The sequence below is a fragment of the Cucumis melo genome, chromosome 6 (genome assembly GCF_025177605.1).
Source record: "Cucumis melo cultivar AY chromosome 6, USDA_Cmelo_AY_1.0, whole genome shotgun sequence".
In the NCBI taxonomy this organism is placed as follows: domain Eukaryota; kingdom Viridiplantae; phylum Streptophyta; class Magnoliopsida; order Cucurbitales; family Cucurbitaceae; genus Cucumis; species Cucumis melo.
In genome coordinates, this window is record NC_066862.1 from 2,612,133 (window position 1) to 2,639,925 (window position 27,793).

General features: G+C 36.7%; 2 protein-coding genes across 2 annotated transcripts; both read right to left on the reverse strand.

Moving 5' to 3' along the window:
* Positions 1 to 402: 402 nt before the first annotated feature.
* Positions 403 to 3,509, reverse strand: LOC103483476 (uncharacterized). The gene is made up of 2 exons (XM_008440128.3): positions 2,837 to 3,509; positions 403 to 878 (listed from the first exon to the last, which is right to left on the reverse strand). Exons 1-2 carry the CDS (start codon positions 3,245 to 3,247, stop codon positions 708 to 710), a joined length of 582 nt encoding a protein of 193 aa, XP_008438350.2. The 5' UTR covers positions 3,248 to 3,509; the 3' UTR covers positions 403 to 707.
* A 685-nt stretch (positions 3,510 to 4,194) lies between these two features.
* Positions 4,195 to 27,399, reverse strand: LOC103483477 (protein NO VEIN). Its single transcript, XM_008440129.3, has 13 exons — positions 26,730 to 27,399; positions 25,527 to 25,870; positions 24,674 to 25,346; positions 21,907 to 22,011; positions 20,441 to 20,612; positions 16,532 to 18,288; positions 15,290 to 15,502; positions 9,171 to 11,438; positions 8,603 to 8,712; positions 7,617 to 8,019; positions 7,218 to 7,535; positions 6,176 to 6,433; positions 4,195 to 5,789 (listed from the first exon to the last, which is right to left on the reverse strand). Exons 1-13 carry the CDS (start codon positions 27,240 to 27,242, stop codon positions 4,722 to 4,724), a joined length of 8,202 nt encoding a protein of 2,733 aa, XP_008438351.2. The 5' UTR covers positions 27,243 to 27,399; the 3' UTR covers positions 4,195 to 4,721.
* Between the last annotated feature and the right edge of the window lie 394 nt (positions 27,400 to 27,793).

Below are 27,793 nucleotides of genomic sequence, written 5' to 3' on the forward strand. Positions count from 1 at the left end.
TAAACTAAGAATTATAGTAACATTGAAATTGATTTATATTTCCTAAACTTAAAGTTGTATCATCGAAGTCTTACAGTTAGTAGTATCATACGTTAATCGGCTTGGTTTTAATGGTAAAGTCAAATCAATATAAAATTCAAATAAATCAAATAGTAGTGTATTTTCTATTGTTAAATTTGAACAAGTTTTCATCTTTATTTTCTTTATTTTTTTTTCAAATGTTTATATTTGTATGTAAAAGATTTCTCAAAAAAAAAAAAAAAAAAGTTTTGTTTTAGTTATTTGGGTTAGAAAGAAATCGAGTAAATATAGCTTACAACAATTGGAGATGGTTGATTTACTGTCTTTCTTAAACTAAGGAGGGAGAAGAATCTCAAGCCATAGTTACAAAACAATATCCCATTAGAAAAGAAAGAGAACTAAAATTATATAATTTTGTAATGAAGATAACATATTTTTAAATTGATAGAATTATTAGTTTGAAGTTTTAAATGCTACAACAGAGTAGAAACTGATTTTCTCCCTAATGATAATAATAACAGTAACAAAAGGATACGACCGTGCGCAAGATTTCGAGTGCTTCATCACAAAAGTCAAAAACTTGGACTATGTAGAAACATATCAGCCAGAATCCAGTAAATAAAAATTGCTTCTAACAAAGAAACGCAAGAGAAAGTTGGGCAATTATTACTGGAAAGTAAGAAAGCTCAGAGAGTGACGGTATTAACAATGGCTTCTAATAACTTCTCTTCCAATTTATTTTCATCAATCCAAGTGGAACTCTGCCGTCTTAGAAGCTCCTTCTTTTCTTTCTTTTTTTCTTCCCTCTTCTTTTCCATCATTCTCCAATGCTCCAGCTTCTCAGCTCTCTCTTTCATCTACATATCTCATCAATTGAGCCACGTTAGATTATTGAGTGAATATATTGAACATTGACCACTCTACACTGAATTGCAAGAAAAGATGAGAAAACTAGAACATGGTTGAAATCCTTCTTAGCAAGGATGGAGGATGGAAATATCCGATGATATGTCAAAATACCGGTCGATACATCCATGAATCACAAAGTTAAACATCGACATTCATCTATGGATATCTTTTTATATGTTTTACAAATGATTGCAATTTTTATGACATTTATTTAATTCAACACGAATAGAAATACTAGTAACAACATCCATAGCTTAGTTTGAGAGAATAAAAACTAAAATATTAATTTAAACAAATTTTCTAAGTTTTTTGACTTGTAGAAATATCCTTCAATATCGATATTCTATTAATATATCAATCGATGTAATCGTACAATTTGAACTCTCAATATTGATAAGAGCGACCAACTCTCTTCAAGAGATAGGCCGCTTCCCCATTTAGAACCCACAACAATCAAGGGCAATAGGGGGCCTTACAATTAATCCTCAGGGACTAGAGGAATTGCCAAGCACATGAAAAGATTCGATAAAATGAATGAAGAACCTGACCACTCTGAAACTTGTTTGCCCAATGGTCCCTTCCTTGAGTTCCCAAAAAATGGGAAACTTTACTTGGTGACCGAGACCTTACAAAATTGATTATCTTGTCAATTGATCACTAGATTTTGTCCCACTCCTGAAGCCTTAGTGGATGAATTTTTTCCGTAGAACATTGGTCAAAGTTTTGTTTGTCCCAAAAGCTTAAACTTCAAACTCTTCTCAAGAAGTGAAAACAATTTCTTCTGTTGGAAAAATCCAGCTTAAGGAAAACAAACAATGACAAGAACATCCTTTTGAAGCTAATAAAGTCTATCTAAATCGGAAGTTCATTTGTTCTATTCCTAAGAAATCACATCAAGCTACAGGAAGTTTCGAATCTCAAGCTCCTAATCTCAGATTCTCAATTACTGGTTTGCATAAGACGTGTGTCAACCGCCAGAATCTTTTTCAAGAGAAGAAGAAAAGTTTACAATGTTTCAAAAACAAGAAGAAAACAACAGAAGCCTTCTTGACAACCCTGTCCTCCTTTTCAGCGACTATAACATGGACTCCAATCCAAACAATTAGAGAAACTTTCTATATTTTATTTGAATTGGATTTTTCTTCCTTTTCATATAATTTTGTAATTTCAACATTTCACTGTAGGAACATAACAACTAGAACTTTGGTTCAGAACAGGAAATGATCAAGGAACTCTCATGACCATGGTAAATTGAACAAAATACGGCTGACAAGCTTTTGAAAAAGGAAGAGTGGGGAGCTCAGATATAGAGCATCACAACTAAACTTTTGCTCCAGATTTTCCCCATATGATGAACAAGTACTATCCTAACTTCAAAGGTTCAAATCCTCGACATAATAGGAGAGTCCGTTAGCAGAACCTCGACCTTTTGGCAACTCTTCAACATTGTTGTGACCCTTGGGGACTCAAGTTTAGTTCAAAAGCATCACATAATCATTCAATGAGCACATCAAATTAAAAGTTCCCACTATTAAATTACCAAAATGGCAAAGTCTGACTAAGAGAAGCATCGAGTATGTAAGCAGAGATGAGACCAAGAAAATCAAAAGCACCCATTTACATTTAGCGAAGTTAAGACAAGAACAAGAAAGCAACAATATTAACATCTAACATATAACCATAAATATACAAATTCAAGCAAGGAAACAGTTTGGGTGAAACTGAGACAAAAAATTTCCCTCCTTCCAATCATCAAAAAAAAAAAAAAAAAAAAAACAGATTTCTCTCAGAATCCAGATAGATTCGAAGTAATGGATGCATTTCCAACCAAATTCTTACCAATTAAAATCTTCAACCAATAATATCTCACGACGTAAATGTTAAAGAAGATAGGGAAATAACTTACCAAAGTCAGTCGGAACTCTTCGTCAGCAATCTTACGCTCTTCTGCTCGGACTTTAGCAGCTTCAGCTTTGAGCTTCTTGCGTTCCTCATTGGCAACCCTAAGCGCTTCCCTCTTGGCTTCGTCCTTCTGCTCCTTTTCGAGCCTCAAGAGTTCAACCTCCTGGATGTAATTCTTACGTACCTGTTTCACCTGCTTGGCGTACTCCCTTCGGAGCCGAGCAAGTCTGGCCTGCGCTTCCTTGGGGTCTTTCGGCGCCTGCCAGCTACCAATAAAGCTGTTCGCCTCCAAGTATTCGTGGGTCTGCAGGTGATTGTTATTGTGAGCGGATTTGATGGAAGTGGAGAAGGAACGAAGAAGGTTATTAGAGAGATTGGTTGCATTGCGGATCACGGAACCAGACGCAAACGCCATTGGTATCGTACAAGCTTCTGGGATTCAAAATCAAAACTATTTGGAAAAAAAAAATATCGAACAAAAACAGGTCGGATTAGACAAGATTTCAACTTTTCGAATTGAAGAACAAAAAATTAAAAAAAAAGTCGATCATAGAACTCGGGATGGAAGCATTTTGCAAATGGCAGCTTGGGGAGTGAGAGTAGAGAGAGAAATAAGAGTAGGGTTGGCTGCCACAACGAGTTGAGCACCGTGAAAACGATTCGCTTCGGTTCGATGATCAAACCAAACGAAAAAGTTCAAATTTTTATAGGCAACTGAACCGATTTTCGGTTCAAACCGATTCAAACTCTACCGCTATACGGAGTTTGGTTTACTTTGGTTTTCGATTTTGATTTTCTCAATATATATTTTTTACTTTTTTTTTTCTTTCAATATATATTTTTTACTTTTTTTTTTCTTTCAATATATATTTTTTAGTTAAAAGTGGTTTGATCCACCGGTTTTAAATCTGATTTTGCTCGTTTTTTACTCTATATATTAATTAGAAATAATTTGGTTTGTTTTTAAATTCGATTTTGAACCAACTTTAAAATTATTTTAAGCCGAGTCAAACCATTACAATTTTTATCGGGACATTTACAAAAACGCAAAAAAAAAAAAATAAAAAAAATTATGACACTAGATCCACGTAGCAACCATTTGATATATTTAATCATTTGTTTGTCGCATTTGATATATTTAATCATTTGTTTGTCGAGCGAATATTTGTATCATATTTGCAGGCGTCATATTTGCAATAGACAAAAAAAGAGATGTTATAAACTGTCTTTTCTTAATTGTTTTTTGTTATATGATGCAATTTCTCTTTTTTGTTTTATTGGATTTGGGAAATGATATTTTAATTAATAATTTGAAAGATGATAAAAGTTATATTGGAAATTAATAGATTTAGAGATATCTAATACTAAAAAAAATGTACAATGAATTTTCCATTTGTTTTGAAGTCCCGTCCTAAAGTTTGCTATATAATTATGTTTGACTACAAAGCTAAAGAATCTTTTAAAAATTCTACAATTATTTACACAAAAGCTTTTTTTTTTTTTTTTTTTTTCCCACTCTTGCTTTCCTCTTTGTTTGGAGACAAAAACTTAACTATATTAATTTAAAATGAATGTTATCCCTTCACTACCCTGAAAATTTATTTACATGTACAAAAGTGAAGATGGGCAAAAATTAAAGAATAGGCCCCTCGCTGCTGGTGCTCAAAGATGAGGACTTGGACAATATAATCTAATCAATAGATTGAAGCCTCCATGAAACTATGACTTGCGACTTCTGTGAAAAGCATGTATAGATATTCCAGCCTCCCGGCAAGCTGCGGGGAGATGTTCTCCTTCACGAATCCTAACAAAAACCGAACTGACAAACTGCCATTGCTTGGTTTGAGCAAAACTGAATCTCCAGAACCGATGGAAACAAGAATGTCATTTCAGGAGGAGCCAATGGAGGATTCCTTTGGTAGTTGCGGCATTAAAAGAGCGAGTTGGAGCTTGTGTGACCGGCATGCTTTAACTGGGTTCTTAAAAACTGTAACCCGGGCGACGTTATTAGGTAATAATAACACATGTGCGATACTGAATGATTCACCCTTTTTGAGTGCAAATTGCCATTCTTTCACTGAGATGTCAAACCAATCTTTCTTTATAGATCTGGTTGATTTCACTTCAACGAACTGTACATTATCCTCACCTTCTTCTATAGTGATATCGAAGGGGAATCCGGATTCTGCATCTTTGTTAACCCACTTAACTACTGCATCACTGAAATTTTCAGTGAAGTACTTGAAGGCCGCATGCTCGCCAAGTCTCCCAGTCATAATTGCCTGTGCTGGATCGGGGGTGCCAGTTTTAAGCTGATTTCTCCTAAAACGGCCACGTGAATCAATTTGAGAATCAATCACCTCAAGATCTACATCACCTAGGCTGATAAGTTCTCCGATGTTGTCAACAACTGATGCTACCGACACTGTGGATGAATCTACCTCGTTGGTCAAGTTTGTGTTCATTGAAATCGAAGCCAAGTTCTCCATTTGATTGTTGATGCCTTCAAACACGTTTTCTACATATGGTTTGCAGCTAGGCAGTGAGCTCGCTGGTTGTGTTTTGAAACCATTCTCGCGAGCATAACTAAAACCCGGAGCCGTCTTCCAGTCAACAGGCGGCCAATTTCCTGCTTTCTTTCTAGCCTTGGAAGACGAACCTTGTTCGTCTGGTAAGGTAGAATTAAGACATGTTTGAAGTAAGTTGTGAGTCTCAACGAATGAGGTGACAGATGAAAGAGACCAAATCGGTTCCTCCTCGGGAAGTTTCATCACCTTCTGAGTATTCAGGATAAAAATTTCTGTTTGCTCTTCGGTAGAACCCAATTTGGCCATGGTGGTGATCATGTGAAGGAAGTTGGCCAAATGAAGCTCAGGAGTTCCATTGAATAGTAAACGAGAAAACTCCATAAAGAAGGAATGAGAGTCTTCGTCTTGAGTTGTGTATAAGATGTTGTCCTGCAAGAGCATAACATAAGAAATTCATACAAATCAGGACATACATATATATGTATGCAAATTCAACCATTTTCTTCCAATTGTGATTTTCTTTTTTCTTTTTTTTTTGATAAGAAACAAATTCCAATTGTGAGTATTTGAACTTGTCGAAGCAAAAAGACAGGGAAAAAAGTCCTGTAATTTCTCTTTTTCATGATTCTTCTCTTATAACTTTCAGTATCTTAATAGTAAGTCTCTTGTTTCTAAGCACATGTATGCATGTATTATTCATTCGAGGTGATCCTGAAACAGCTCAAATTGATGCATTACCAGACTTGGTTCGTCGACAATTTTTTTTTTAATCAGAATAACTAAATGATGGATTTAGGGTTTAGGGTTACATGTACCTGCAGAAGACAGCTGCATGGAACCTGTTCATCAGAAGCGTACCCGAAATTCTTTATAACATTTCTGAAAAACAGTTTTTCGACAACAATTACTTGTAGGCAACTCACGATGTCAAATTCAGATAGCTTGAGCTCGGCGTATCTGTTAGGGTGCACACTATACATGTAGCGCTGAGCAAAAGGAAGAGCCCAGTTCATTAATGAAGTTTTGAAGCTAGAGTCCCTCAGACCATAATATTTCGCTTCACGAGTTACAATCTGCATAAATAGTAATTCATTAGTTAACATAATAATACCTGAAGTTTGTTAGTACAGTCGATTATATCATGCTCACGAGCGAAGTATCAGATAGCCTTTAAAAGCCCTATTTCCATATATACGTAACGTCCATGCCAGAACTTGGAACTTGTTTGAGATGGCTTCTTATGACCCAAACAAGAAAAATGTCAAATTATTTTTAAAATGTCTTTATGTAGCTTTAAGTGAAATGTCTATGGAGCCTATTTGTTCGGTCCCTGGAGTTCTAAAAGTTCCAACAATACATTGTCTTACAAAGGTCCAAAGTTCTGACTCTAAAGTAAAAAAAGCAATGGCATGATGATGTGATACATTTTGTTGAATTGACATAAAACAGCAATAACAGCAATAAATCAAGCTTTTTTACATCATGCTTAAAGAAACGATTGAAACAGGACTTCCCTAAAATATTATCAGTATACTATGGCAATGTAGTCACACGACACACCATCAAATTCCAGCATCCCAGCTAAAATTGTGAAAACACTCCATTTTTCCCACGGTTTACAGGGATACTATCTCGAGGAAAATCGTATGTCTAGGGGTAACAATCATATGTTAAGAAGACCGACTCAAGCCCACCCCCCAACACCAAATAAAAGGAAAGAAAAGAAAAAAAGAACAGCCAATTATTTGGATGACGTGTGAAACATGCCAGTAGTACCGTTAAGGCTGAATTTCCAAAGATTTCCACAGAAATCAACAAGCCACATACACCAGAGGTAAGATAAATAAGAGAGGTTACCTCAGAAAGAAGAGGAACCCCTAGAGCTTTCAAAAGGTGAGAGAAATGTGCCTGGAAAACCTTTGCTTTGTCATTGCCAATCTCACCAAAGTATACAAAATCTATTTTGCCGATATTCTTACATTGCTGTCTTAATCCCTTATCATCACAACAGCACACAATGCCAGTGGAAGGATGAAGCGAAACCCATTTATCTTGTTCAGTGGGAAGGACCTTGAACTCGGGGCTTCCTATACACTCCTTCAGGTAAGCCATATCTTCAGAACCCAGGAGTCCTGATTCTAGTCCATTGGCCCATTTTAGAAAGACTTCAAATACCTAATACATGAAAGTAGCACTTTAGTTGCAACGTCTAAAATTATTTCTAAGAAAATTACATCTATTACTGAAATGACTTACTATATCATTAGCTTGTGAAGGCAAAGCAACAGCTGATAACTGTTTCAAAAACTGAAGATAACTGCGGAGAGGAGGGCATTCATGTATTCCACATTCACTAATAAAAAATTTCTTAAGCCCTGGATAAATATTGCATAGAGTCTTGATTATGGGACTATCAACCATTTTCGTCAAGCTGCATTGAAGATGCATATCCTTAATCTCGTCAATAGAGACAATGGGATCGTGCCAATACACTTCCTCGGGAGACAAAAATATACCGGACACCACATCCTCATGCCTAGAGTTTGGTACAATAGGGACAAATATGAAAGGCCCTGAGTGTAATTCCTCCACGATTTTCTGTTTTGAGGAAGCCATCTCATTCCACAAAAACGTATAGAATGTGCACATTTGTGATATGCTAGCACACCAAAAAAGTCATTATAAATGGATAGTTTTGTACAAGACCAAACAAAGTCTAACCTATAATGGAAAATGTTTACAAAGAGAGGAAAGCATATCACCCACAAAAATTATTCTGCTGAAATATAAAATGTAATAAAAACAGTGACTAAATATCTGGGTACCCGTTATAAATAAAAAAGGTATCATATTGGATTGATGAAAGATCCTTATGATTTATATACGGAACGGTTTACAAACATTTATTATTTCCATTACACAATCACATAAAACACGGAATCTGAGGAAACACATGAGGTATCAACAATCCACATAAGAGGTTATCAAAACTTAACATGTGACCTGAGCTAATTCAATTAAAGAATGTCAAGAAAATTTTGGCATTATTTTGATTTTTGAGAGGAAAAGGACCTTAAGAGAAAGCTTCAAAGGGAAGAAGCGAGGGTAGCTTAAGATTTTATTTTTGGCTCACTCCATGAGGTTCATGAAATGTTTTCAAACTCTTGTCCCCTTTCAATTCTACTAATTCCTTGCAGTCGTTCCACAAATTAACACAAAACTATTATAAAGAGATATGGTACCTTGTCTTGAAAGCTTTCTCGGTTCTCCACACTTTAAGAATATTGAAAGTGTCATCAAGGGAAACTCTAGTCTTGAACCCAATATCACGTACCAACTTTGTACTTCGAACCTGTTGCAACAACAAGAATAATCAACATCTACAGGTCTATAACGATCAAAAGCTTAAGGCAAATCCAAAAGACCAGTCAAAGGCAACAGGAACATGCTGTAGATAAAATAAATCACTTCATCAAGCATCGGAAGAATTGATGAAATTATAGCACAAGGACATTTCAAAGCACTTCAAAAATGCCCATTGTAACCGTGACTTCTGAAAAGAAGAACTTGGAAAGCCACTCCAATTGCTTGAAATATTTTGCCTCACCCATCTTTTTGACAGCTTTCAAATGAAGAAATGTGGAACAAGAAAAATTGAAGCATTGAATTTTTTTTCTTTCAACTTGATACACTGGAACGTGCTTCACGAAGTACTCACACAAGTTATAGCCTTACGTGAAATCATAATAGGAGAGGAAAATTTATTTCAAATTCAGTAATCAATGTCAGGAGATAAGGAAGTCAACTGACCTTCGGAACAGCATAAGGAGCAGAGGATCCTAGAATTGACCGCACTGCATCACAGTCATAATACAAATCTTTAGGATAGTGACGCTTCTTGTCCACACTTGATACCACCCATTGGGCATCACAAATGCTATTCATAAAAGCAGACTGAAAATGTTTGCTAGAATCACCAGATTTAGAAATACAGCAACCCACAACTTTGTCACTCAAATGATCATTCCATAAAGTATCAAGAACCTCCAAAAGGTATTTACAGCTCTCTTCGTTTCCATGTGTGGCCAACATGGTTAATAAATGAGTTAACTCTGGTGATTCCCAATCTTTTACCACTGCACCAGAAAATATTATTTCTGGGTCCCACATTCTATTCACCATAATATCACAAGGCATGTTGGCAATGCTCCTGTTAACTTCAACTATATGAACAAAATCGTCGATGCCTATTTCTTGGAAAAAATTTCTCCATTTTGTGACTCCACAGGAGAGTGAACTGGTAACTGGGTGCTTCAAATAGGTGTCATCAACCTCATGCCAATTCATTTCCGCACTAATGAGCTTGTCCAGATCAATGGGATTTCCGTATTCTTTACTGAAATGAACAGGTACCTCAACAAGTCTTTTGTAACCATGATTTGTTAAAATCAAGGCCTTCGTACGTAACTCTGAAATGATAAAACCCCTATCTATGTGGCATTCAGGACAACTGGATAGTAGGTGAGTCATTACAAAACAAACATACTCTGTCATTAAAATTTTATTGCCATTTAGATTTGATTCATTTGTTATAGCTGGAATGATGTGTTCTTTAATAATTTCATGGGCAGATAAACGTTGAACGCCTATCCTATAAAGCATCCGGCTAATATTCCCAACTGAGGGCACATCGATTTGTGAGTTATCAACAGAAAAAAGAGAAAGGAAGGCTGGGCAAACCACACGAATCTTGGCATTCAAATATGGGAAAGCTTCGAGTCCATACTTTCCATCAACTGTGGCATTTGAGGAATCAGAATGTAACCATATTGTACCTTCAGCTACGGAGCTACAGGTACCATCAGAGAGAGGAATTAGTGGAACCTTCTGAAGAGATCTTATAAGATCGGCATTCCTTTCCAACTCTAATGTCGTTTGCCCAGAAGACTGAAGAAGCATGTTGTGAAGTACATTTAGACAAGAACCCAACCAAACCAGTCCCATTGATTTGAGGCTATTATACTTCTGACACAGAGAGGACATAAACTGCACAAGAATTTTAGGCCCATACTCTTCAATACCCAATGCTCTTGCTAGTGAGTCAGACAAGATTATATCTTTATGTAAGAATCCAAGCCCAAGATGTTCACGAAGCAAATTATCAGGAAGAAGAGTAAGAGCTTGTTCATTCCAACCTCTCAAAACCTTGCATGGGGGAGCCCATTCACTTTCTTTTCCTTCCAAAAGTAAGCAGTTGGACATGCGTAACTTAGAAATAATCAATCGAGGAAGACTAGAAAAGAAACCATGTACTTCTCCAATGAGTGGAATATAGCTCATATAAGCTGAAATAGCCTTCCCTGGACAGCTCTCAAAGCATGGAAGAGAACAGAAAGATTCTACTGCACTCACAAACAAAGCAGGAAACTCTGACAATAACCACTGGTTCCAGGGACTATCGCCATCCACCTCCTCTCGGGAGGAAGGTAGAACAAAATCACCTTGAATTATAAACTTCAAGCCATACATTCTTAGAGGAAGAAATGCAAAAACTGGTTGTTGGTCCAGAAATGGACTGATAACCCCATTCTCTTCTTCATGCAGTGTAAATGCAATTGAGATCTCAGTAGATTGGACATCATGACGGATAACATCAGCCTTCAACTTTTGTGACACTACAAGCCATGTCATTTTTTCTTCCCCATGAGAAACTCTAATGATGCCATTTCCAACAATTTCCTTTCTCATAACTATAAGTGAATTATCAATCAAGTTTCTGATCTTAATACACTGGAGCCGGTGAAGAAAGAGTAACAAAGACGGGTGGAGGTCCGCAAACATATTCACAATATTATTGATCAAGTTTACTCCTCCAGATAATTTTGATCTGAAAGGAAGCACAATACAAGTGTTCCAAATATTTGTATCCTGATGATCAGAGGCACTGGTAGCCAACTTACCATACAAGTTAACATCGCAAGGAGAAATGATAGTCGGCAAGACAAACCCAATCTGCCCCTCACTTATATCAAACTTAACATGAAACCCATTGGAATGAATCTCAGGGGCATCTGTGATCTGCAGAAAGAGCACCTAGCCATCAGAACAGACTGCATATAGAAAAGACACCACACTCTACAAAAGAGAGAGAGCAATAGAAGAAGAGCAAAAGAACAAAACATGTAAATGGGGAAATATTCTTAGTTTCTTTAGTATTCAGACACACTGCACAAAATTTGCTAGAGTTTTTGTATATATGGCCAATTTATAGATGCTGTATAACTGGTTAATGAAAACAGTTAATTTACATCTCTATTAACAACCATCTTAATACACTGCAGCTAAACCATCTTCCAAGATAACAGTTAATTTACATCTCTATTAACAACCTACTAAGAAAAGATCTAATCATCTAATAAGTTGCTATAGATAATTGTGCCTATGAGCCTTTTAATGTATGTAACCACGGAGAGGATTTATGATTAGCATTCCTAACGCCTGTGATATTCAATCGATATCTGCACCTTGATCCATCAGCTTACGAGCTATGGCCTCTATTCTCTTGGAACATGGTTTGTGTATTATGGCCCTTCCTTCTCTTCCACCACCAAAGGCTAAGAAGTCTGGCACAGCAAATGGTAAACGAAATAAATCATAGAGGGAATTACAAAATCTTTGTTACGATAAATCAGCGGCTTTAATCATTAGGGAGGGTGCTGAGGCTGCCCAATGAAGATCCAATCTTGGAATGTCCACGGTCTGAATCCCTGGAAGAAACGCACCATTGTTAAGAGGCTGATTCAGCAACATAACCCAAGCATTGTTCTCCTTCAGGAAACTAAATTACCTGATACTGACTCCTTTCTGGTTAAATCTATTGGGAGCTTTGCTATTATTGGCTGGTCAGAGATTGATGCAATTGATACTTCTGATGGTCTTATTTTACGGAGTGCACCTGACTTCACTGTTCATGATGTTATACAGGGGCTTTATATTGTTTCTATTCAGGTATCTATGGCTTCTCTTTCTGGCTTTCAACCATATATGTTCTATACGATTGTTTGTATCACCCTGATTTTTGGCCGGAGCTTGATGACTTGGCTGGTTTGGGAGGGGATTCTTGGATTGTTGGGGGCAACTTTAACGTGACCAGATGGTCATGGGAGAAATCACATGGCCATACACTAACCACCTCGGGTAAATCCTTACTTCCCTCTCTGACTAAGACTACAGAATGTTCTTGTAAATTGGCCAATACCAAGTATATAAGCAGTGATTTCAAATCCAGAGGTTTCCAGTACCCTTAATTATCTTCTGTAGCCTTGGTGCCTAGCCTCTGTTGATCCAGGGAGAATCAAATAAGAAGAATGGATGTTGTTGAATCAGTTATGGAAGACGTTCTTGCCTCAATTGATCTTGGTGGAATAGACCCTATGGGAACGCCCAATAAAGCAATAGGTTCGCAAACAAAGAGTTTCAGGCTCTTAGATGTGAGACTACTAAAAAGGAGAGGTTCAAAGACCATAACCCATAGGTTGCTGCTCGACCCAGAACAAAGATTGAACAAGGAGTTAGGCTCGAGAAGAGGTGCATCGATGGCTCGTACAAAGGTAGAGGAAGTTGATATTGTTGAATGGTGTGTTTTTAGATGTTATTCTTCAGGCCAGGTTCCAAAAGGGTTTGGCGTTTGTGGATTCAAGGTTGCATCTCCGGTGCCAATTTTTCTATCTATTAATGGTAGGTCGCGTGGTAAGATTATCTCCAATCATGGTATTAGACAAGGAGATCCCCTTTCTCCTTTCCTTTTCATCTTGGTGCCAAACTATTTAGGCTGTCTTTTGGCCTTTCTAAAGACCTAATTGCTACACACCCAATTGGTGCTTCTAATTTTGTTTTGAGCCACTCACAAATAGTTGATCATTCCTTGCTTTTCTCTACCGCTGATCGCGTTGCGCTTACATCTGATTTGTTTATATTTTCTCAAAGAGTGAGATGCTTGGGATTCGACTCTTTGAAGATGATCTGGATTCGATGGTGACTTCTTTTGGGTGTTGAAGGGGTCATCGGCCAGCTTCTTATCTTGGTCTTCCGCTTGTTGACAATTCTAATTCAATATCTTTCTAGCAACATATTGTCGAAAGAATCCAACATAAGCTTCATAACGGAAAATATGTCAATATCTCCAAGGGCGAACGACATACTCTCATCTAGCCCACTCTTTCTACTTTGCCTACTCATTACCTCTTTTTCATGCTCCTAATGATGTTATTACTTGTTTGGAGAAATTGATTCGTAATTTTCTTTGGAAGGGATCTTGTGGTGATGACAGTATGCATAATGTGAATTGGCTTACTACTCAGCGTCCTAAGCTTCTTGATGGTCTTGGCATTGGTAATTTTTGTCCTCAAAATTTGCTCTTTGAGCCAAATGGATGTGGCGGTTTTACATGAGCATGATGCTTTGTGGGGGAAGCTCATTATGGCTAAATGTTACTCTCCATCATGGTTATCACCGTCTATTATTTGTAGGCATGTTCCATCCCCGTGGAGGTTTATTTTTCATACCATTGACCATGTTGCTTCCTGTTTACAGTGTCGCTTTGGATGGGTTCCACCTTTTTTTTTGGAAGGACCATTGGCTTAATTGTGGCATTCTCTCTGCGATATTTTCTCGTTTGTTTTGCCTTGTCTTCTTGATATTATAGTTGTTGAAGTGTGGCTTGTTGATTCTCTGGCTTGGGTTTTACGCCTTCGTTGTAATCTTACTGACTTTGAAATCCAGGAATATGCCACTTTATCTGCTTCATTGTCCATTGTTAGGTTTCGCTTGGTGCCTAATTCTTGAAGATGGAATATTGACCCCTCTTCTACTTTCTTTGTGAAGTCTCTCATTGATGACTTAACGGGTTCTCTTGAGCATCCTGCGCGGGACCTTCATTTTGTCATTTGGTTGGATCACTACCCAAAGAAAATAAAAATTCTCTGTTGGGAGCTTTGTCATGGTGTCATTAATACTGTTGATCGTCTTCAACACCGTATGCCCTATATGTCTCTCTATCCAACATGGTGTCTCAAGCTCATGTTAAATCTCCTGCTCATCTGTTCATGCATTGTTCTTTTGTGCTGCAGTTCTGGCATAACGTCTTGGATGCTTTTGGATGGTCCGACTGCACATTCTATAAATATTTTCAACATCCTTGATTATCTTTTGGTGAGACACCCTTCTACTGGTAACAAGAAGATGGTCTGGCTGGCCATTCTTTGCACTTCTTTCTGGACTTGTGGGGCTAGCGTAGTAAGCGTCTCTTTCGGGATTTTGTTTCCTCTTTTGATTATTTTTTTTGATCTCGTGTTGTTTATGGCTTTTTACTGATGCAGCACCCCTTTCTTTTAAGAACTTTAGTCTCTTTTACTTAGTTTCCAATTGACACTCTTTTTGTAACCACCTTTAGGTGATTGAGGTCTCCCCTTATTTCATTTTATCACTGAAATGTTTCTTATCTTAAAGAAAAATATTTGTACAGTTGTTCTCCTTTTTTAGTTACATTTTACTTGAGTAAATACATTATTAAAATATCCTATAAAAACTCTATCAAACTACGGTTGTACATTTCATATCAATACAAGAGAATAAAACATATCAAACTACGGTATTCAGTGGTAATTTCTACTTATCCCTGAAGCATCTGATAGATACCAACCGCACAACTCATTCCATGACGTAGAACAAAAAATAAAAACAAAACAAAAAGGGGAAAACACACACACGAACACTTACAAACGATCAATTTTTATTTAATTGATGTGTGAAATTATATAAGAGGAAGAGGTAAGCCTCAACTCACCAAAGGAAAATAAATAGTGATCTGAAATGGAAGTAACTTGGTAAATAATGAAGAGAAAGGTAACATAATGATACCCTGAACATACCCGAAAAACTGATTTGAAGCCAATGCCTTTCTTTCCTATATATCCAGCATTAGATCCTTTCTTTGTGGAATTTCCAACATCACAGAGTGCTCTGATATTTTTAGCAGAGAAGCCTTCCTCGTTGTTTAAAACAACAATACCCGACTCCTCAAAAATGAATGCTAGAGTAGGTTCGACACTTTGTGGATAGATATTATCATCAGCATTTTGAACCTAAAATAACATCATGAGATTGATCAGATGATTGCAACAAATCGTGGTCATTGAATGGATGTTTTTAACGGCATGTGATGAAATCAAATTTGTGGTGTATGAAATGGAAGGTTTGACCTTCAAGACAATAGGAATGTTATGTGCATGGCTTCTCAAACTCGTTAGATTACCATATACACCAAGAATATTCAAAACATTAATGACCCAGGTTAAATCTCTTTGATAGTGTTTATATTTAGCAATTCTACAAATGAATCATTCAAATCATTTGAGAATGGTGTTTGACAAAATTGATGTTTTTAGTGGTGGAATCCACTAACTAGGCCAAATGAGGAGTGGAGTCCATAACTCCATACTTCCCTACTCCTATTTCCAAAATCCTTGGGCCAGAGAAAAGTTATATGTATATCTCCGACCATACATCTTTATGGTTTCTTGGCTATGTAATTTATACAGGCTATCCACATTGCTCCTTTAGAAGTTGATGCCATCAAACATTAGCTTGTACCTAAAAATTCTAAAACAGTACAGGAGATAAAACACTTCTTTGGTTCTTCTACTTTTATAGAAATTTGATATTTTAAGAAAATAACTCAAAATACATCCACCTCTAACCAATTGACCACAGAAACGTAAATCTGTTTGGGGCGTATTTTGGGCTTGCCTAATTTCAACAAACCCCTTTTAAGTTACCTTGATGCTTCAGGTTTTAGAACAGGTGGTGTTTTGTCAAAGAATTGTAACCCAGTTGTGTTCTCCAGTGAGAAACTAAGTCTAGCAAGGCAGTAGAGGAGCACTATTCTGCAGGAACAGTATGCACTAGGACCTAGGCCTAAATAATATAGTAACACCATTTTATGCGCAGCTCTGGAATTGCTTTGCCCCTCCCCTTCCCCCTCCCCGCCCCTTTTTCCCACTTTTATATAAAATGTGTGTTTATACTTTCACATATTGACTAATAAATAGCTTTCATGTAAAAAAAAAAAGTGAGAAATAATAAATGTAAATGGAGGAAATAACCCTGCTCACCAGCTCAAGCAGAAAGTGTGAATCCTGAGAATACAGCTCCTGTGAAAGACAATGAAGAGCTCTTCCTAAACGAGCATGCTGCTTCCGCAACATACCAGTCTCAGAAATGGGAAGATCAAGATCAAGACCAAATTCATCACGCCTGATGGATTGGATAATCTCAGCCGCATCCTTGCTTCCATCAGGTTCTGAAGCAAGTGACATACAACTGAGGCCATTTGCATCGTTAAAAATTTTGGTAGTACAGTTTGCGCTAGAAACACTTAGTTTTTCATTATACACGTTCTCTTCAATAGACAAAGAAGCATTTTGTTCTGAAGTAGAATTCTTAGTCAAAAGACCACCTCTGTGTACATTTCTGTTTATCTCAGACCTATCATTCAAGCATGCATCAGTGAACAGATCTGAAGAAGCACTAGAAGAAACTTTGTGATAGTCCTGAATCCACTCCAGCACACCAAGAGAGAGGCCTATTTCATGAAGCATTAGACGCTGCTCTGGTTTCCAACACTCATGTAAAATAGCTGATGCAGCATCTTTAACGACAGAAGTTATGCCAGAAAGCAATATATTTGCAGCCAAGCAACGCAACTCTACTGGTATATAACCAAGGCAGTCAACAAAAAACCTAGACAACAAGGAAATTGCTTTGCTCCTCATATCAATCTTCTTCTTCAATTCAAGACTCAAATTACCAGCTGCAACCTGCTCGATGAAGTTCTGATGAAAGACCACCTTTTCAAGCCCCTGACCCCAATTTTCAAACACTTCTATGTTTTCAACAGAGTTCTTAATAATAACTTCAAAAGCACGGCTGGCATGGTGTTTAAGTAGGGATAAGGGAACATATTTTTCTCCACCAAGTAAAGCGAAGATAGACAAAAGCTTCACTGCAGTATGAAATGGAGATCCTTGCAGTGCAGCTTCCAAGAATGAATCAACAGTAGCTGTGTGATCTATTCGTATAACTTTCCCTTCTTTGGTAACCATACACATAAAGTTTTCTGTATTAACTTCCTTCTGCAACCAGGGTACAAGAGGACCAAGAGCTGGAGCAAATAAGAGATCCCAATGAGACCATAAGTTCAAATCCAACAACATTGGTGCTCTAACCAAAACTTTGATAGCATCCTCTGATGTCACAGATTCAATGGCTCCCAATCCTTGTCCAACTTCCGCAGAGAATGAAGTGGCACCTAAGGAATCATTATCCATCGTGGCCAAAGAATCTCTTAAATGAGATCTCCCTAATAATGAAACAGAAAATGTGACACACTTTGAAACAACACTGTTCTTTTGCCGCCCCACAAGCTCCATAAAATCTTCCAAAGGCCCATTTTCAGTAAGTTTGAAGCCGATCAAGGGAAATTGCTGAGTAAGAAGGTTATATATCATCTGCTTACTTATTATTTCATTCTCGGATAAGTTATTACAAGCTTGTGATACCAAAGCCACTAACTGACGCTGTAGCATGCAAGCCTCCAAAGGGGATCTTTCAGAAATCTCAGGCACAAGAAACTTGTGTAGCTCATCAGGGAGCATAGACGCATGCTTCTGTAAGAAACTGAAAAAGTCCCCGTGACCAAGAGACTTAAAATCTTTGGCACAATATTGCTCCACAAGCCAGAACTCACAGCTATAGAGCTGTTTCAAAATGTGAATTCTATTTTCCAGGAGAAGTCGACCATCGCTGCAAATCTCCTGCTCAAACTTGATGTGCTGACCAACTTTATTGAGGATATCTTCCACAGTGATGTCTTAGAGTCATGAAAAATAAAGGATTAATCAGGTTATATCAATTTCACTACTAATAATATTTCAAGATTGCAAAAGTAAGAAACTGATTCAAACACATCAAAGTTTCGACAAGGACACATGTACCATATAAAACAAAATCAAACAATGGAACTGCTGAATTCTATGATCATCCAATTCAACTCAACCATTTCAAGTTTTTACTATTTAATATTGTTAGAAATAGTGGGCTTGGGTAATATTGAAAGTCTAAGTGTGGTTGAGATTTACTTTTCCCTAATTTTTTATTATTTTAATTAGGCTAGTGTTGCCTATAAATATTCTCCCATTTGTACCTTTATTATCATAAGAAAATAACAAGAAATATCAACATCGTAGTTTTTCTCCTTGTACTAGGGCTTCGACATAAATCTGTGTTTCTTCTACATCTCTACTTTCAATAAATATCACAAGCAATTCTTCTCTAGAAATTTAATTGCAACCAGTCCCCATAAATTACTTACTCAAAATTTAGAAAATTGTGAAACAATACAGCTCAACATATTTCCAGTTGTTCCTAAAAGGTACTACTATAAGAAAGGCACTTTGTTTTGGGAAAATTTGGCTGCTCCTTTGCCTTCCAAAGAAAGTGGACAATTGACTAGGACATTTGAAGATAAGTCTCCTCCTCTAACTCTTTTTACAACAATGTACAGAACGACTTCTTGTGGTGTTCCTCAACTTCAAAATTCCTTTGTAACTATAGCCTTTAAATGAAAACAAACGACCAATCATCGCGTAGTGCTGGTGCAAGGGTTTCCTCTACCCCTAACACTTAAATTTCTTTTTAATATCAATGGGGCTAACTTAAGCACATCTCGACCATAACCCCAACCCTTAAAAATGTCCTTTTTTTCAATGAAGTTCTCAGTTTCTTATAAAATGAATTAAAAATGAAAAAGACCAAAAGTATTTCCAGTCCAAGGAAGCAATATAAAGTTCTAGCATGCTGGAGTATGATTGTTGTTTATGACAGGGGCCAGTATCGCAAACTGATAAACCAAACCAAACCAATCAACCGAAACCATTAGTTCGATCAGTTACGCATGAGACTTCTCCATGATAGTTTTGTAGCTGGTCTATTAGCTAAATCAAAGGGAGGCAAAACTGACCAACCAACCAACTTTTAAAAATTCTGGTTTTTCCTTTTTTCTATAATATGTATAATTAATAATTTTTTAAAAAAGTAAAGTAAACATATAATTATATATATATATATACACACACACACTTTTAACACACTAAACATATAATTATATATATATACACACACACACTTTTAACACACCACCTCCAAAACAATGAAAAGATAAATAAATAAAATAAAATAAAAAGGTAAAAGTAAGAAGAAATTATAGCAAATAGCATAATAGGGAAAAGAATACGAAAATATAGCACAACTTTAGAATATCTGCAAATATAATAAATATTGACCCGTCAACTTGTAATTTCTTTTTTAAATTTCAGTTTTCCCTCCAATGCTAGTGTTCCATCACTGATAGCAATTATTAGTGATAGCAACTGATAGCACATTTCTCAAATTGAAAGTTATTACTAATAGTAGCTATCATTGATATCAATTGATAACAACTATTAGGAATAGTAACTGATAACACATTTCTAGAATTAAAAGTTATCACTGATAACATATCTTGTGATTAACTATCTGATAGTTGCTATCATTGATAGCTTTCAATTTGAGAAAAACCAAAAGAAGCATGCGTAACAGTGGGCTCGATATGGGTTTTTTAGTCTTACCAATTTTTGTACTATATATATGCAATTATTTCATCCTTGATATATGGCTATTATTTTAAACTTTTTTTTGCCGTTCTTGCAATGCAACCAGCCCAAAAGTAAAAGTGTAAATTTAATTTTACGGATAATAATGATAATATTTTAAAAAATAAACTGACTAAACTAACCAACCAATTCAGTCAGTTTGGCCAAAATGGGAACCGACTATGGTCGGCTCAGCATCCATGTTTGGCCCGACCTTGATCCACCAATGCTCACCCCTAGTTTATGAAAAACTAAAGCAGAAAAACATCCATCTGATATATTAACTTGAGTGTCAAGAATGATAATGAGCCCAGCAAACAAAACACTACTCACCATACGTGGACTTCGGAACATGCTTTACGAGAGCACCCACCGCACTTGGACCTACATCTATGCACTCATACACTGGTTGTTTCTCAACATTTGTATTAGTTAATTCAGGTAGATTGATAATTTGTAGGGAATCATAAATGCTGTCCCACATCCCATTCTTAATAGATGAAACCTGAAGTAATGGCAACAATGAAAAATAAGTGGCCTAGAATACTTAATCACAAGATAAGCAAAGAAAAACGTCCTCACATCAATAGTCATATACTGCAATTATCAGAACTTAAAATTAAAGAAAATGGACAGAATGATATATGTAAACCATCAGTTATTGTAGATTGGTATGCACTGATGATGATTAAAACATTATACGAAATGCAATGCTTCTACCCACCAATATGAGAGTGATGCCTAACTTTTTCACATAAGAGGAGTCATGGTCAATAGTCCTAATAAGTACACGTCTATTTTCTCCGGTTGTCTACATAATCAACGACTCGCATCTTCTTTGAAAAAATGCATAAACCAAGCTCTTATCTTTCTGAACAAATTAATGACTCGATTATTTGCAGATAGGTAATAAAATGAGGTTTATCAGAACCGATGTTGTAAACCTCTAAAATATTGCAAGTAGTCGATTGTTTGAAATGTTGTGACAAATTTAGATTAAAAAAGATTAGGAAGGTGCACTTTCAAAAGAAAGAGACAAAACCTCCTTATCAGCTTTCTGTATAATTTTCAATGCAATTCATACATTGAGTAATTGTTAAGAGTGGACAGCACACATGCATGAGGCTGAAGAATAAAAAACATGGTCAAAGTCAATTTTGCAATCATGCATACAGTCTTGTAAAAAAAATTAGCATTTTGAGGACTTTCGACATGTGAGGTCTGTGGCATTCCGCTTTTATTAGGGTTGATCAGTATTATTTATTCCCATGGACGTCTAGCATCCACATCATTCATTTATTTTTCAATACAAGTGTTCTCATCATTCACGAATTTTTTTTTATCTTGTGCAAAAAAAGGAAAGCATACACATCAGGTATGCATATGCAGATACTCTCAAATATCTTCACAGCATGCCCAAAATCTCAAAATCGTTTTGCCTTGAAGCAACCACAGTAGCCGACTGGCAGAGATTTCATATTCTCCAACCCAAAAGTGGACAAAGCGGCCATTAGCAAAACTCTCTAGTGTAGGAAAATAACAATAAATCTCACTTCTCAAATCAAAGTAAAATCATGTTATGCAATGATACTAAATATGGGAGAATAGTTCATCTCATTCTATATATTGGAGTAATATAAATATATACATACACACACACACACACACACATATATAGGCATATCTAGAAGCCCTAAACTAATATAATAATATTAAAATTACCATAAAGAACAAATGGCCAATAAGTTACATATAATATATACTATAACAAATAATATCCAAAATAATGAATCCCTTACAGCAACATTGAGTAATCCAATGAATGGGTAAGACGATAGCATTGACCTCACTCTGACTGTCGATCGAAGGTTAATACCATAATGGTCAAGCATCCGTTTGATTACCTACAATACAGAATTGATTTAGCTTTCCCACTTTGATTTAATAAATAACCAAGAAAACACACGTGATCCTGTTCCAAAATCCAGTTTTAAATGCTCAGCAAGCAGATAAACAACCATCCAATGCCTTTTTGGTACCATTATTTTATTTTATATTTTTTACAAGAGACAAACTTTCACTAAATAATTTTTTCTTTTTCCTTTTTTAATTAAAAATAAAAATAAATAATCACATAACACCTTCACTAAATAAAAAGGGAACAACAAAAGGGGTAATTCTTGGACTATTTCTTTTATGCAACCTATTATCCAAAGATTGCAAGATAGGCTTCATAATTGCAAGCTAGGAAGCACCAACACTTGTAAAATGACCAAACCAACTGTCAATGTTAGAAACTGACAGCCAGGTGGTATGTCTATTATCATTATTTTTTTTAATTTTTTAGACACCCAAGGACGTGTTGGGGGCACTTCTTAGATATGTTAATGTGTTCTAAAAATATTTAGGTGGCCAATTAAAGATAGAGCCCAATTCTACAAGTGCCGGTGCTTCTTAGTCAAAAACCCTAAAATGAGAATTGGGCTCTCTTTAAATGGCACCTAATTTAGTTTTAAAACACATTAGCTTTGAAAAAAAGTAGCCACCCCCCCCCCCCCCCCCCCCAAACAACCATCTGCCCATCCTATTTGTCACTTCGTCCTCCAAATGATTTGTTATTCATTTTTCTTGTTATTTTGTAGGCTCTTCACATATTTATTTTCTTATATCTTATCTCTTTAACTGAATTGTATGGTTATTAATTTGTGTTTAAAGGTAAAAATGCATATGTATTCATAACATGTTGATATATGTATACATATATTTAAAAAATTAATTAATTAAGGTGCCCCAATGTGTCGTATCTTAAAGTTTTGGTTTGCTGTGTTGCCATATTCATGTTAGTTCCTCTTAGATTGGAAATACACCTTTAAAAATAGTAGGAGGACCATTCATTCCGGACCCTCTCATGCCAGGATGGATCACTTCTTTTCATGACATACCAGTCAAAATCAGTCAACTTCCCTAGGTCAGCCACTTGGAAGAGGACTATGGAGCTGGTTTGTAGTGGGAATGGGCGGGCACCAAGCCGCTCCTTTGAACCTCAAGTCTGAGTTTTCCCAGGGCAAATAAATGTAGAAGAAAAGCTTTCTTTCTTATTAATCGTACAAATTCCCTCTCTATTCATATTGGCCTCTGCCCTCATGGTGTGGGCAGAACAGGTCTACCCTGGTATTGACTAGCCATTCCATTGATCTAATGCCCCTATCCACCTTTCTAAACAAGTGATTTTTAGTCAAACATAAATCAGCCACACTGGGACTGAGACATGACCCAAACTACTATGGGAGGCAGCAGTGGGGGAATTTTCTGCAACACACGAAAGCATGAAAGGCCGTAGAGCCCAGCTATCCCCTCCCTCGCTCGAAGCTACCCAACCTGGTAGTATTTGCTTCTATGGTTGAGACCCTTATCGGTTATCATCAACTCTTTGAGGGGCATTCCATCTAAGGGGCCAGCTACCGTATCAATTCTGCCTTCTCATAGACTTACTTCAACTGAGCCTCTAGGAATCAAACTTGATCAGGGACTTCTATCAAATAGAGTAGATGGTCTTCCATCTCTTTGCCCATATACAAATTATCTTTGTTTTGAGTTCCCTTTAATGTCATTCAGGTTTGGGATAAGTTGATTGGTGACTTTTTTTCCTGGGAAGGCTCTTGTGGAGGTGGTGGTGTGCACAATGTGAATTGGGATACTACTCAGCTTCCAAAATTGATGAAGGGCCTTGGCATCCATAATTTCAAAGTGGACTTGGAGAATCCTTGCTGAAGAATTTTTTACTGATGAGTTTTATAAAAGATAATAAAATATTATGTCACTTCGATTGAGAGTCATTGGCCTCAAACCATTTAGCATGGTTTCTTTAAGTCACCTTGAAGATCTATTACACTATTAGTCACATTATTTGATCTAAGGTTCAGGTTTGTCTTGGAAATGGATCTCATGCATTGTTTAGGAGAGACCATTGGCTTGGTTGTGGCCCTGTTGCTATCATGTTGACTTTCTCATCTTGCTTTGCACTCAAATCATACTGTGGCAAGTATGTAACCTAACAGAGCTTGAAAAAATTGAACGGGTTTGTTCTCCCTTATTTCATTCATCTATCAATGACATTGCTCTTATTATAAAAATAAAAATAAATGAATAAAAAGCTTTTGTCTTCATTGTTGTCTTTGAATTTTCAAAGTTTTGATTTTTTTTTTTTTTTTTTTTGGTGTAGCTTGGGCAGTTTGGTTTGATTTTTTGGTTCCTCTCTTTATTTCTTAGGCTCTTGTATTTTTGTTGTTCTATTGTTTCTTTGGGTGTTTTACTTATTTTGTCTCCTTTCGAAGATTCTATCCTTGAACATTATTTTTCTTCCTTGTCACCTACCAATGAAACTTTAGAAAAAATGAAAGAGCATGCCTATGAATAAGAATTTTAAGTGTTACATGCATAAATTCATATTAACACGAGAACAGATGGCAAGTATAAATAAATCCAATCATACAGTAATATCTATCTATCTATCTCTATATATATATGAGTGTGTGCGAAAAATAAAAGTAAAAAGAAGTAGCACACCTCAGCCACAGTCATATCTCTACATCCATCCTTCCACATTGTGATGAACATCCTCAAAGAATTATTTGTAATTTCATATTCAGCTTCAAAGCCACTGCCTTCCTCAGAATTCCCAAAATCATCTTTGACAGGGAGGCTATAATCTTCCTTAAATTTTTTTCCTGATGTTGAGATTCCAGAAGCAGTGCGCCCTCGAGATCTAGATCTTCTTTTCCTTTTGAGTGTACCACTACCTATGCTGTGCTTCTGGCTGCCAATAGGAGTGGCATGGCCACTTACTTCACCTTTCAATCCAAGCCGCGTCATCTCTTCAGTTGCAGATGGGTAAGGACAGCTACTTGATCGATCGGCACTTTTATTGCTAGGTAATGAAAGTTTTAGATCAGTGCTCGATTCAGTGACAACCTTTTTTTTCTCGTATGTGTTATCACCACTGCCTTCATCTCCTGAGCTTGACGAATCAAATCTGACATGCTTGCCACAAAAGTCTTTGTGAACAGAAGAAAATGATTCAACTCGCTGAGATATTGCACTAAAACGCTCATCTAACTTTTCCTTCTGCAACGAGAAAAGAGGCCTCTTCTTCCCATGCTTCTCACCAGATTTTGTCAGATACTTACTGAAAATATCAGCTTCCGATCTCCTGGCTTTTTGGATAACAGAAACATGGTCCCTGCAAAGACCAACTCATCTCACTCAAATGGAAAAGCAAATTCATAACATCAAACTAAAATTACAAACTAGCATGCAGCATATTAAATATTTATATTTATAGATGATGCATGAACCATAAATGCAAATATTCTTATTATTCTAGTGGTGATGCAATGACCAAGAGAACAAAATTACATACCCAAGTTTTTGAACACGTATTCCCAGCATTTCCCACTTTTTGACTGATAGCTTCCTGGAAATGAACTCCAAAAACTTTTCCACCACAATTTTCTTATTACTATGAGCATCCACACCCATGAACTCGGATAGGAAAGAAATAATATCCTCACCCTTTATTTTAAATACTTCAGTTACCTCAGAATCCACTGAGAAATAATGCAAAACAAGAGGATGACGCAGAAAAGGGCCCAGTCTCAACTCTTTAAATTCATCAACTCCTTCATACTTGCATATAGCCTCCTCCAATTCATATAACGTAGTAATTCTTCTCACCCCCACAAAGCAGTGAATAAATGAATTGATCTAAACCAATACAGATAAAATCAATAACGGACTTAATATACTTTTGACCGTAAATTTGTAAGTCCTCATTTGTGTTTATCAAAAATATGGTGTGACCTTTCATTATTTCTAGTGCCACTGTTACAGAATGACACAAACTGAACAATTGACCTTCTGACCCGTTATATCTGGTTCACATGTGATATTTTGGTTCTATAGATAGAGGGAGAAGAACGATTGAATTTCAAATCTTCCCCCTAATGACGATCTATAGAACTTATTCCAGAGATTGTTCGGGGAAAAAATAAAGGAAAGCAGATAAATGAAAATAAAGAAACTATCTCACGGTTGAAGAATATTTCTTTAAGCTAATTTGAGATTTAATTGAAAGCTGTTGCAATTTTTTTCCATTAGAGTTAAAATCAATAAAGCGTTACCGTTGACTTGTGGGCAATAGTTTTACTCTGCTCAGACAACAATCATTGAGCAACCAAAGATACAACATCACTAGTTATCATTGCTTGCAAAACAATTATTGCCCATAGCTGCAAACAAAACAAAATAACCCTGTTGCGAACGATTATACCTACAATTTTCCCATATTCGACATCTTCTGTATTTAGATAAATCTAAACTTCGAGTGGAAGGGATTGTCAGTCTCCCCCTCCTCCACCCTGAATCCCCCGCCTACGGCCCAGGTGGGGCCAGACTAATATGAGTTTCCTTTTAGATAAAGGCCCTAGTAGACTAGTGCCGATAATTCCAGTCCACTTAAGTTCCCGGACAATCTATACTTAATATATACTCTATCCCCAATACTGACCAGGTAAATCAAACAGTAGAGAGAGAGAGAAGTTTAAAATGTATTTTCTCAAGTTACCTTCCCTTCCCGCACAATTATGCGGTGAAGATCGCTGATTTCCTGCATACGGTACCCTAAAGAATCCAATGTATCAACCTGGAGAATTGAAAGCGCTGATTGCAATAGCTTCCAAGATGAGATGCTTTCCCCGGCCTCAAGAAGATTGGTGTGTGCCGTGGCTACAGCGTGGTTGATCTTCAAGAGGTCTACTCCCGCCTTCTTAGTCGAACTTTCCGGCTGTGAGCCTGTTTTGGTAACTTTTGGATGGCCGACACCTGGATTGGGAGATTGTGGAAAGTGTAAACCAGGATTGGAAGGTGGAGAAAACTGAAAACCAGTATTTTGCATCGGTAAGTTCAAGTTCTGCATAGGGAAGTTGACGTTCTGGTGAGGAATAAACCCAAGATGAGGTTGAAAAAACGGAACATTGGGATTCAGGTACGGCGATGCTGGAAACTGCATTTGTGGCGGAGGCGGTTGCTGCCGCTGGCCGGAGCCGCGATTACCGAACCTGGACGGGCGACCGTACATCGCTCTCAACTCCGATTGCGTGAGTTAGAAACTCAGTGGTTTTACATTCGATAACCTGAAATTGAATCGGCCGCTATTCCACTGTACTCTTCGTCGGAATTTGAAGCTGAAGAGAGATGGACTTAGGGTTTAGGGTTTTGCTATTTGGCGGGAGCCGTTAGGAAGGTGCTCTCGGATTTATATATAGGTTTCCTCCCTCCACGTGGCTTCCCATTTCTTTTTCATGTTTTTAGTGTTTTATGAAAATTGATGGACCAAAGTTTTTTTCTTTAATATAACAATTATTTGATAATAATAATAATAAAAAATAGCCTAAATTGCTTCTCCTCCCAAATGAGAGAAGAAAAAAGGAAGAGCATGAATTCATAAATTTTGAAAAAGTGCCCCAATACATTATATATGTACTTTTTTTCTAAAGATACTACACGGGTTAAGTTAAATCAGGTAGCTGATAAAGTTGTTAAAATCATGTCATTGATGTTTTAAAGTGGTGAAAATCTGTCCTACAAACTTATATAATAAAAATTAATTCATCTTAACTTATTGAAAAT